The 12,765-nt window shown below is 33.2% G+C and overlaps 2 protein-coding genes across 5 annotated transcripts in view; one reads left to right on the plus strand and one right to left on the minus strand.

Annotated features, from left to right (window-relative positions):
- The window catches only part of Zir (Zizimin-related), a 187,497-nt gene that overhangs the window by 155,272 nt on the left and 19,460 nt on the right, over window positions 1–12,765 (plus strand). The gene's annotated exons all lie outside the window — the stretch shown is intronic.
- LOC105678321 (aminopeptidase N-like) lies at window positions 207–11,539 on the minus strand. Of its 2 annotated transcripts, XM_067357899.1 has the most exons (12): window positions 7,547–7,840; window positions 6,090–6,573; window positions 5,376–5,816; window positions 4,565–4,727; window positions 4,255–4,411; window positions 3,808–3,886; window positions 2,892–3,286; window positions 2,309–2,583; window positions 2,010–2,206; window positions 1,557–1,874; window positions 670–739; window positions 207–476 (listed from the first exon to the last, which is right to left on the minus strand). In XM_067357899.1, exons 2-12 carry the CDS (start codon window positions 6,548–6,550, stop codon window positions 357–359), a joined length of 2,676 nt encoding a protein of 891 aa, XP_067214000.1. In that variant the 5' UTR covers window positions 6,551–6,573; window positions 7,547–7,840; the 3' UTR covers window positions 207–356. The 2 variants fall into 2 exon arrangements, with proteins under 2 accessions (XP_067214000.1, XP_067214002.1); XM_067357901.1 differs by lacking the exons at window positions 207–476; window positions 670–739 and adding an exon at window positions 1,146–1,315 and having other exon boundaries at window positions 7,547–11,539.

A 12,765-nucleotide genomic window follows, 5' to 3' on the forward strand; every position in this document is an offset into this window, starting at 1 on the left:
GAAATCAAATTCTGTTAGGAAAATGAGCTATTTCGTTGTTAAACGTTCGTCCATGCCTGTGCTTTTTTGAATGACAATTGTTTCGGTCAATAACGTAATCCTATATTATTATACATCAAATAATGAAAAAATTTGCGTTATTCAAAATTTATAGTATTAGAAATATCAATAATATTAAGATAATAAAAATAATTTGAAAAAAAATTCAATAATTTCAAATATTTGGGTATTATTTGGAAAAAAATTACGAAAGAGATTATAAAAATTATCAATACATAATGTATGTTGTTTGTGAACACCAAATGAATTGTTGTCTTTCATTTATACAAATATTTCGCATATTTATGTCGCTTGACTTAGGGGGAAGAAAAGTAGTAGTAGTAGTTTCGGGTTAGGTTTCCGTATTCCAATCTTCGTTTCTTTATTTTTAATCGAACAGTTCTAACTAGCTGGTAATTCGATGCAAATGCCATTATCTAAAACAAATTATTTCAATATCAATAAATAGAAATCTGTAGCATTTAACAGTTTGACAGAGTATAATTTACACAATAATCTACACAAATGTAATTCTTAAATATGTCATATATGTGTCAAATATAAGTAGGTGTAAAACTTTATATTTAGATATCAAGAGATGAGTGTGTTAATGTAAAATTGGAAATATACCTTTTTTACGTGATGTACAGCGTCTATATGCGTTATAATTACAATTAACGTTGCAATTATGTCATTTCTTCTACAAAAGCGAAGCAAAAAATGATAAACTTTTTAAATGTTGCAGATATTAATGATTAATTATTATAAAACATATGAATAATTAAGAAATATTGAAAAATACAGTGATATATAAGCTGTCCCAATAAAATATACACATATTCACATTTTATTACCATACTTTTTAAGAAGTAAAATGGACAGACGTTAACTTATTGTGTTAATTACTTTAAGGTTACGAATGTTCAAAGTCATCATCAACATCAATGCATTGTTGATGTGTAACAGAACGGCATACACACTGTATTTTTTCTAACGGAATGGAAACACAGGCATTTTTAATTTCGCGAGACAACATTACACCAGTTCTTAATGACCTGCTCTTGAATAAAGCGTGTTAATTTTAGCAGTATGTGCAATCACATTACCAAACTGATAAGAGAAATTTTCTTAATGTCACTTTTCCCGGAAGATGGATAAGTTGAAGAGGAAGTGTGAAATATTTATCTAACATCTCCTGACTTAACACCACTGGACTTTTACTTGGGCCACTTTAAACAATACTCTATGCACTACAAAACCGGGAACACTGCGGGGCCTGAAACACGAAATTGAAAATGCTTGTGCTGTGATTTCGTTGGAAACAATACAATGTGTATGTCGCTTAGTTATACATCATTGGTTGTCACTGATAGTAGTCATTTTCAACATTTGTAACTTTAGGTAGGCAACACAACAACAAATAACATCTGTCCTATCTACTTGTTGAAATATATGACAATAAAATCTGTATACATTTTATTGGGACACCCCGTATTTTTAAAGAGAAATGTAAATACCTATTTGAACTGAAATTAATATCTTTCAAAATTTGAATAAGACAAGAATTCACTTCTTTAATTTTTGCATGTTTAGCAACAGTAAAAAGAAATGCATTAGCACGCCTAGTTGCCCATTTGCTATCATTCGGCTGAACATTCTCCAATAGTATTAACCTCAAAAAGGCGCAAATAATATCATATTTTTCAGTACAAGTTAGATATTCTAAATAATTTTCATCGGACGTAGCTTTCCATTTTTGCCATATCGTGTACCAAATAGTGTAGTTTGCAGTTTTTAGTCCATTACAGTATATCCATTTTTTCCCTGCCAAATTACTGCATCAAGAAAAATATTTTTTACTACAAATTCACTTGCATTTCGAAATTTTAATAACGAAATAATTTGAAACCAGCATAATGTACAAATACAACAACATTCTTATTATATATTATGGCTGTAAAGCGTCTTACTTATTTTCTACAGAATTTTGAAACTCTTTGTTGAATTTCGAAGTAGCTACTTCTTGGCATTCATTGGCAGAAGTACCGAGCATACATGCCCATTTTACAGCTTCTTCTCTCAAATATATAGTAAGAGTGTGATCTGTCGGTTTTTCAATGTACCCTATTTTTGTAAGAAGTTGATTTATTCTGTCATTCACGTCTTTCTAAAAAATCGTTAAATTTATATTTAATACTATTAGTTTTATTTATTTAATAAACAGTGTGTAAAATGTAACTCTTTTTCATCGAAATCTATCATTACGTACTGTTATTTCGTAACCATATTCAAGCGGATATAGGCAAGCAAAGGATTCGAAAACTTTAATCATAGGATACCATGTGACAAAATTAGCATCTCGTATTACGAAGCTCGTAAGATTCCAAAAGAAATTGTAACTGAGTTCTCTTTGTAAAAAGAAATAAAACGCGTCATCGATGATTTTAGCACGATTAAGAATATGTATTTTTGTAAAATTTTCAGAGTTTAAGTAGCGCAGAAGTTTTTGCCAGCTTTGTACATCATAATGGACGCGATAATATTCTATAATACAGAGGAATGATTGTTTTTATTAGAATTTTTAATCGAGAATTTATTAAGGAATACTTCCTCACACAAATGTCTTGTTTGTATTTAAATATTTTCAAAATTAATTATTTTTATATAAATTATTTTAAAGTATTTGTATAAAACATGTTTATTACAAATTATTATTTATATTATTGTTATTCTTCTTAAGTATGTAATTAAGTTTGAAAGTTTAAGTTGAGCAACAAATTTTGTAAAATTTTTAAGTAATTATAACTGGATGTATTAAGACGACGCATACATTTTTATCGTTCTGTATTTACCAGTTTGTTGTATGTTGACTAAAATCCAATCGGTTGCATTATAGTTACTGTCTGCAAATTGTATATTTGATATATTCGGAGTTATCCAAGACGAATGAACAGTCTTGTTAAAATTAAAAGACGATTGCAACATATATGTTACATGTATCCAAATTTTTGTCTTATTCTTAAGTGATAGATTTCGAGATTGAATGTAGCTTATTTCCCAACCTAAGAAGTGCTGCTTAGGAAAATGAGTTTGTTTCACACTTAGAATAAAATAATATTTTTTGGTTATCCAATTGGTTATTATTTCTTTTAAATGAGAACTGAACATATGTTTCGGGTCACTTTCATTGTGAATAGTTTGCATAGTGTTCCATAAATCATCTGGTGTCATGTTTAAATACATACGGCTAGAAAATTTAAAATTATTTAGAAGCATACATTGGAATAATTTTTTTATAGAAAATAAAAAATTACTATGTAATTTATGCGAACATTAATTTATATACATATTATTATATATATATATATATAATGTGGTATATGTAAGGACATTTTTTCTCAGTCTACAGGTTAAACTCGTTTTGCCTGTATTATATTTATATTGAATTACATTTCTTTTTCAAATTGTCTACCAATAGATATTATTATTAGTTGCATCATGTTATTTTTAAAAGTTTTTAAAACATCTGCTGATTTTTGATACTATGTTTTTGTAACTAATTTTTAATCTCGAAATTTATTAACGTAAGTAGAGTATTTATAATTAAAAAAGAAGTAAGATTTTTTTGCAATTCTAAATATTAATTTTATAAATTATCAAAGCTTATATCTCTGCTCTTTATTCAATAATAGAATTCAAATACTTTATTTTATGCAATGCTCAATTTTCCTATGCAAGTGCTATATTCTAATTGGTATTATCACTCACTGCTTGTCTATATGTGTACGGATAGCACTCCAAAACTCATCAGGAATGATATGGTACAACATGCGCCATATTATGAATGCTGTGACAATTAAAATTATGTGTTGCTTAGTAATGAAAATTTGTCAACAATTTTATGTAAGTGAATAACAGTTGTGTTTGTTTAAATTTAAATTTTCTTAAATTTTTTTTCGTATTATTACTTAAATTGTGAGCCATTGTTATTAATTGTTTGTTACTAATTGTCAACATTTTTCGTTTATACTTATTTGAATTATATTCAACATATCAGTGGTATTTATTTAACATTTTATAATATAACGCAAATGAAACTTTTCTTAAATTTTTATGTAATATTTGCGAGTTTGTGTACAATTATAGCATTATTTTTTTATTATATTTACCTGTGTGGCAATATCTAGTTTTTTAGTCATATTTACTAGAACTTACATTTCATATGATTTGGCGGAGACCCTAGTGAATTGACTTGAGAAATGTTTGTGCTATTCAATGTTGGAGAGTATAGAGTAGAAGGAGTGTCGTAACGTAAAGAATCTTGCTGTGCTTGTACGACCTCTAAATCCATTATATGATCATTTTCGTACACCTGGAAAGTTCAATATGATCAAATTGATATTAAATTGAAAAGTGTACTCGGATCTGCAACATGCATTTGGCGCCGCCGATTGCTGCTATGAAACTTTTGCCTGTTTGCCGTAAAATACAATAATGCAGTATATGAATTTTATAGATACACAACCTGATTCAAGATATACACTCCGAAAAATGTAACAAAACTTTCTTTTGACCACAGTAACGCATCTTCACACCAAATAAATGCCAATTGACGCGCCATCATATGTGCAACTTCTCTCTTGCGTATAACGGGATGCAAGGTTTCATTATAAATGATATCTGCTTCTCTAAAATATATTTTCAATTAACAGACATACGTTGAATATTTTTACACATTGCATAGAAGACTATTATATTATTTAAACAAATTTGTCTTTTTATTTATATTAATTTTTAATAAAGGATACATTTAAATTAATCCATTTTACATAGAGATAACAAATATTCACTTACATAGTAGAAAACAGAATATATTCAATATAATAATATATAATAATATAATATAATAACATATAATAATATATTTAGGAGGAGATAAAGGAGTTTCGGCACATTTTTGCATAAATTATAACACAGCTAATAATGAGCTTACTATTCAAGTGAAACCTTTGATGTGTTCTCGCAATATTGATGCAGTAAAACAGATTTTGTAGCATTATATTTACAGCGTAAAACACGCACAGATATTGTATTTTGCATGCTTATAATAGTGAAATTTGTATTAATATCCGATTTGAAAGAATAATTGTTTTAATTTATCATTTAAAATAAAGGCTAAAGTTTATATAAATTTTCCAGTGCGTAATGTAAGTGTCATTGTATAAATTTTGTTTGTTTCTTAATTAACATATTAACATGAAAACATATATATCTTCTAATTTTAAAATATTATTGACAATCTTATTTTTTATGTCGATTTTAATAAGTAGTATTACCTCAGTAAAACGAGTCCCAATGTCACATCGTTATGGTTGTAAGGATGCCGGAATGCAATAATATCCAATTTTGATAATGTCTGCATATATTTTTGTTTAAAATAAGGCATAACCTTTTCAATAACATCTCTTGCATAATAAATTAGTTGTTGAGCACTTTGGCTGCACCATATGGTAACATTTGCAAGGTGACTAGAAACATTAGTAAATGTGGTTATTACAACCCTTATGTGTTGAAGAGACATTGATAATGATTCGTCAAAGTCAGTCCACATCATGCGATTGTTAGCTTTGTTTCGTACTCGTATAGGCATGTTCGATAAAACTGTATATTCTTCATCATGTTTGATGGCAATTTTAAATGTAGATTTGGTGGTTGACTCGTTCATGTACGGAAATAGTTGTGAGACGTCCATTATTACGATACCTGTTTTGTTCAACCTGTAATATTTCAATGCTATAGTTTAGATAAAGATATATTATTAATTATAATTGAGTTTAAAACATTAAGGTTCAAAAATTATAAAAAATTTTATAATTCGCTGTCTCGAGTGTGACAATTTGGAATGTAGTTCTACATGATATGTCGACAAATTTTTTGCATAGTTTCTGGCATGTCAAGATAATGATGAGTACATTAAAAATATTTTGTACAGAATAGTAACGTTCATATAATTTTACGGCTAACGATATGTTTGAAATATTTTAACTTACATTTCACCTAATTTGTCTAGATGTACAGATTGGTATACACTACTGTTTTCATATATTACACGCATATATGTAAAATTTAATGTGTATGTATCAGTCGATATGTTACGATGCAATTGAATAGGAAGAATAGTGTTATGGTTGAAGAGTACAGAAGACGGAATCACAATTTTTTTACTGTTAGTCAAGACTGCTTCAATTGTATGAACGGGTATGGTGTTTAGTTTTATTAAGTTCAATACACGGTTAGTGCGTATAACAATACCACATTGTCCGAGTAAAATATTGTCCTTGAATAGAAATCGTATTTTGACATTATAATGCAACGGTACTATTTCTGGCAAGTTGTTATAATTAACCGGATCGTCATATTCGATACAGTTAGCAGTAGGAAGAGTGATAGTTATTGTAGCGATTAATATTAGTCCACCATTTAATAATAATTTTCGGAATGCCATATTCATGTCAATTTGATTAGAATTTTGATCTGTAAGAAATATATTGTAGTTAGAAAAAGAGAAACACATTTGCAACACCTTTAATTTTTATACATCAAATAAAATTATTGAGAGAAATTGCATTGATTTATACCATATAAACTTTTATAAGAAATATTAAATAGAAACATAAATAATTTCTGAATAATTTACAAAAAGATGTGATTTTGAATATAAGACAATATATTGAATTGTATAATATACATAATGCAACATTTCAAACATTTTCTTAATTATTAACAATTCGATAATATAAAACCTATAAAATTAAATAATTTTCAACCATTATTATAATGCAATTTTTACTTTTTTTTAGAAACAGAATATGTTTTTCAAACAACTAGGTTTCTCGCGCAATACATTTGCTTAAATGAATGAGATATACTCACAGCTTTTTTAATTGTTTTTTTTTTTAAGTTTAACGTAATTATATGAATGATCAATAATCCACTGACTGATGAGAACATAAATTTATTTATATTTTTTTTAATGTGTTATCTCAAGAATGTTTCGAATCAAATGCAGTTTACAGTGAACATAAACAAATATTTTAATCATATATATGTTGTATCACATATATACTTTTTAGCAACGGAAACTAATAGGTTTTAAATAATTTTGTAGTTTGTTTTTTTTTTTTGCGAATATGCTCAAACTATACAAAATATTGTCTCAAACTGTTTGAAATTCGAAAATATAGCCGATACATTTAGAAATATCGAACTAGTACATTCTTCATTAATTTATGATTATTGTTAAAATAATTTTTCAACGAATACATTTAGTCGATAATCGTTGTGTATCTAGTCATGCAATGTAAAAGAAGAGAAAACAAATGTTAAGAAAAACATCATTAATGTTGGTGACTGAAAAATGTGTTTTCGAGAAAATAAACTTATACTTGTACTTTATATATATTTTTCTATATCTTCGAAGCGAAATATTTTATTGTTGGTTACTCACCTATGTATATTGATTAAAACACCAGAATTTATCACAATGAACAATTTTGTAAGCGTAATACGCCTAACATCGAATCGTGAATGTCAAGAGATATATAAATCTAAATTCGCGATGTTACCATACCGAAAAGTCATATAATACTACGGAAGATATTGGTCACCTTTAGTGGCACATAATATACACATGTACCGTGTAAACAGTTTTTAAGATATTACCCACTCTCAGCTACTGACACTACTTGTCGATAAACGAAAATAAAAGTTAAGAAATGTCAAATAAATTTACACATAAAGTACAAAAATTTAATCGCCACGCATTTGTGATATTGTAGGTATAATATTTTAAAATAAAAACTATATTTTATATTCAAAAAAATTTTTTTTTAATTTTATATTTATGAAATAAAATATTTAATTTATTTAATTTTTATGTTGATTAACATAGTAAAAAGTGTTAATTTCTACAATATGATGTAAGTAAAACTTTATGTATTACAAAATCAAATTCTGTTAGGAAAATGAGCTATTTTGTTGTTAAACGTTTGCCCATGTCTGTGTTTTTTTGAATGATAATTGGTCGGTCAATAACGTAATCCTATATCATTATACATCAAAGAATGGAAAAATCTGTGTTATTCAAAGTTTATAGTATTAGAAACGACAATAATATTAAGGTAAAAAAAATAGTTTAGAAAGAAATTTAATAATTTTAAATACTTGGTTATTATTTGATAAATATTACGAAAGAGGTTATAAGAATTATCAATATATAATTTTATGTCAAAAAAATGAATTGTTGTCTTCCATTTATTCAAATGTTTCGCTTATGTTTGTTGCTTCACTTAGGGCGGAAGAAAAGTAGTAGTTGTACTTTCGGGTTAGCTTTCCGTATTCCAATCTTCGCTTTCTTATTTTTCTTTCAAGCGCTACTTGGTATTCATAACTCGATGCAAATTTAGTTATCTAATAAAAATTATTTCAATAATATCAATGAATAGAGAAATCTCTTGCATTAGTTTGACAAAGTATAATTTACACTGCACAGGGTAATTCTCGTCAATTCTGTCATATATATATCAAATATAAGTGAATATAAAACTTTATATTTAGATATCAAGACATAAGTGTGTTAGTGTAAAATTTGGAAAATATACCTTTTCTATATTGTGTACAGTGTCTACATGTTACAATTACAATTAACGTTGCAATTATATCATTTCTCCTACAAAAGAAAAGCAAAAAGTATTAAAGTTTATAAATGTAGTAAATATTGACGATTAATTATTGTAATGCATATGAATAATTAAAAAATATTGCATAAATACAGAGATATATAGGGTGTTCTAATAAAATGTATACACATTTTATTACCATACATTTTAAGAAGTAAAATAGACAGACATTAACTTATTGTTGTGCTGATTACCTTAAAGTTACAACTGTTTAAAGTGATTATCAGCATCAATGCATTGTTGATGTGTAACAGAGCGACATACACACTATATTTTTTCTAGCGGAATGGCAACACAGGCATTTTCAATTTCGCGAGACAACGTTATACCAGTTCTTAATGACTTGCTCTTGAATGAAGCGTGTTACTTTTAGCAGTATGTGCAACCACATTACCAAACCGATGAGAGAGATTTTCTTGGTGTCACTTTCCCCGGGAGATGGATATGGCGAAGAGGAAATGTGAAATATCCATCCAACATCTCCTGACTTAACACCACTGGACTTTTAATCGGGGCACCCTAAGCAACACTGTATGCGCTATAAAACCGAGAACACTGCGGGACTTGAGACACGAAATTGAAAATGCCAGTACTGTGATTTCGCTAGAAACATAACAATATGTATATCGCTCAGTTATATCATTAGTGGTCAATGATAGTGGTCATTTTCAACATTTGTAACTTTAGGTAACCAACACAACAACAAGTAACATCCATTTTACTTGTTGAAATATATGATAATAAAATCTGTATACATTTTATCGGGACATCCTGCATTTTGAAAGAAAAATGTTGTTACCTATTTGAGCTGAAACTAATATCTTTCAAATTTTGAAAAAGACAAGAATTTACTTATTCTGTTTTTGCATGTTTGGCAACAGTAAAAAGAAATGCATTAGCACGCCTAGTTGTCCGTTTGCTGTCATTAAACGGATCTTTTTCTAATAGTATTATTTTGAAAAAGTTGCAAATAATATCATATTTTTCAGAGCAAGTTAGATATTCTAAATAACTTTCATCAGACGTTGCCTTCCATTTCTGCCATATCGTGTACCAAATAACGTAGTTTGCAGTTCTTAAACCATTACAGTATATCCATTTCTTTCCTATCAAATTTCTGTATCAAGAAAAATATTTTTTACTACAAATTAACTGGAATTTCGATTTTTTAAGGATGAAATAATATGAAACCAGCATAATGCACAAATGCAACAACATTCTAATTAGATACTATGGTGGTAAAGCGGCTTACCTGTTTTCTACAGAATTTTGAAGCTCTTTGTTTAATTCCGAAGTAGCTGCTTTTTGGCACTCAGAAACGTTGAGTATACGTGCCCATTTTACAGCTTCTTGTCTCAAATATATAATAACAGTGGGATCTGTCGGTTTTTCAGTGTAGTCTATTTTTCTAAGAAGTTTATTTATTCTGCTTTTCATGTTTCTCTAAAAAATCGTTAAACTTAAATTTAACACTATTTGTTTTATTTATTTAATATACAGTGTGTAAAATGTAACTCTTTTTCGTCAAAATCTGTCTTTACCTACTGTTATTTTATAACCATATTCAAGCGGATATAGGCAAGCAAAAGATTCGAAAACTTTGATCATAGGATACCATGTGACAAAATTTGCCGTTTCGGGCATTCCCTCTACTTCCTCGCAAAATTTCCTTCAGCTTTCCAGTTTCGCCCTAACCACAGAATTTCTATATTCCTTCTGTGCCCTCCTAGAGAACTCCCAGTCGGATTGGCGGCCCGGTTCCTAGCTCTGTTCCAGGCCCTACGAACCGCCACTCTGAGACCCTGCAGTCCAGGGGTCCACCAGGAAGTTCCTCTACTATTTGTAACCGCCCTTTCGGGGCAATTACTTTTGTAGCAGTTTACCAGAGACCTCTGCAAGTAGTCCACACAGGTCTCCAGTTCGTCCTCTGTTCCGTGCCTCTTAGGGAAGCCTCTGAGACTGCTGGCCAGGTCTTCCCTATAGGAGTCCCACTTGGTTTTCCTTGGGTTTCTGAATTTGACCTTTTTCCCTCTAGTCTTAGCTAGAAGGTGATCTGCCTATGGTCTGAGAGCGAGGGCTCCGTCGAGACCCTCCACTCCATTACCTCCTGTATCAACTGCCTGGAACAGACAGTGATATCGAGTACTTCTCTTCTCGCTATAGTACAGATGGTGGGCTCGTCTCCTGTGTTGAGAATCTCCAGATCCGTAGATGCTAGGAACTCCAACACTTTTCTTCCTCTTTCGTTGGTGTCCGAGCTTCCCCACACAGTGTGATGCGCGTTAGCGTCACATCCCATGATCAGGGGAAGCCGTTTCTCCTGGCATTATTCTGCTAGTTTTATCACCGGTGCAGGCGGCACCGCCTCCTCCTCGTCATGAGAGAAGTAGGCCGAGCAATAACCATTTTCTTCCTGTCATCGGAGTCATTAGTGAAATCCACTTCTACAGCCGCAACGTCCCTGGAACACAGGTGAGGTATTAGCTGGGCTTCTCTTGACGGCCACGCAGGCCCTGGGCCGATCCACTGATGGGGCCCTAAAGAGCCTACCGCAAGCCGCCAAGTCCCTGATGCAACCCTGGATTACCCAGGGTTCTTGCATCAATGATATGCCTGTTTGCTTCCCAACTTGTTGCCTGGCCAAAACAGCCGAGGCCCCTTTGCTGTGATGCAGATTAATCTGGGTGAAGGCCACTCCTCTCGATCCCGCCATTTAACTACGAGACCGTTTTAGGGGGCTCCTCCTTATCCCCTCTTCCCCCCCCCCCCCCCTGGGCCCCACTTATCCAAAAAGCGATCCTGTTGAGCCCAAAGAATGGTTTGAAGTCCAGTGTCCTCAATTTGAGGACACTGGACTCCGGGACACAGAGGACCAGGTTTCCACCCTCCCTGGTGGCCCCTACCCCCTCCGCGAACACTTTCCAGCTCCCGGTGACGAGACCTGGGTTCTGCTTCTCCAGCCGCTTCAGGACCGTGGCCGCGCTCTCGGGAGGTCCCGGGACCCAAACCACCGCCCTGTGCTGCTTTTGAAGTGCGTCCATGCCCATCACCTTGAGCCTGGCGCCTTCCCACGGAATGATGCCGCCGATCTGCCCCACGAGCCAACCCAGCGACGCATCATCCGCGCATCTTACCACCGCCGCACCACTCCTTAAAGAGGTGCTGTGGAATCTGGGCACCGGACCCTCCTGGATCCTGTCGATCTTCTTCAAGACCGCACCCCTCAACAGAGTCAACTGCTCAGCAGTGATCTTTGTCTCGGGGTAGCCCTCCGCCACAATCACCCTCGCCAGAGGGTCAGCAGCGTCCGAGTAGGCATGGTGCCCATCGTGAACCCTTTGCCACTTCAGCGGACGGCCGCCCGATGGAGGGGTTTTATTGGAGCCCTTCCGACGTTCACCATCGGTGTGCCCCTTCACCACCTCCACCGGCGTACAAGGGGGAGCCACGGGAAGAGAGCGAGCCCCTTCCAGAGCCGCTGCTCTCATCCGCTTCGCCCTCCTTTTTTCGGCCCCGCACCGATTCTTCTTCGCTGGAGGTGAAGCCTTCTGCCGCGCAGCCGGGCCGGCTTCACTTCCGGAGCCCTTAAGGGTTCCGTCCGTCACCACTGTCTCAGCTCCTTCCCTCGGAGACCCGTCACGCGAGCCCTCCCAATTTCCCACTTCGTTCTCTAAGTTTAAGTTTAAGTTCACATCCATAGTGGTCCCACGAGTAGCTAGGGAACTACACGGTCCACCCACGCAGAGCCCCGCATGCGTGGGTAAGGCTGGATACTCTGGAGTTTCGCCCGGTTCCCCAGAGGCATCGTTCGCGACACTGCTCCCCCAGTGACATGCAGCCATCGCCACGATGGCTAACAACTTGGCTTGGGGAGCTGGTCCGCGGCAACGGTCTTCCCTTACCCTCCACAGAGTTTTACTTCCGTGGGGCCAGGTTATAACCGCCACTACCCAGCAGCACTGAGTCCCCTCAGAAAACTCACACCTAC

This window comes from Linepithema humile, chromosome 6 (genome assembly GCF_040581485.1).
Source record: "Linepithema humile isolate Giens D197 chromosome 6, Lhum_UNIL_v1.0, whole genome shotgun sequence".
Taxonomy (NCBI): Eukaryota; Metazoa; Arthropoda; class Insecta; order Hymenoptera; family Formicidae; genus Linepithema; species Linepithema humile.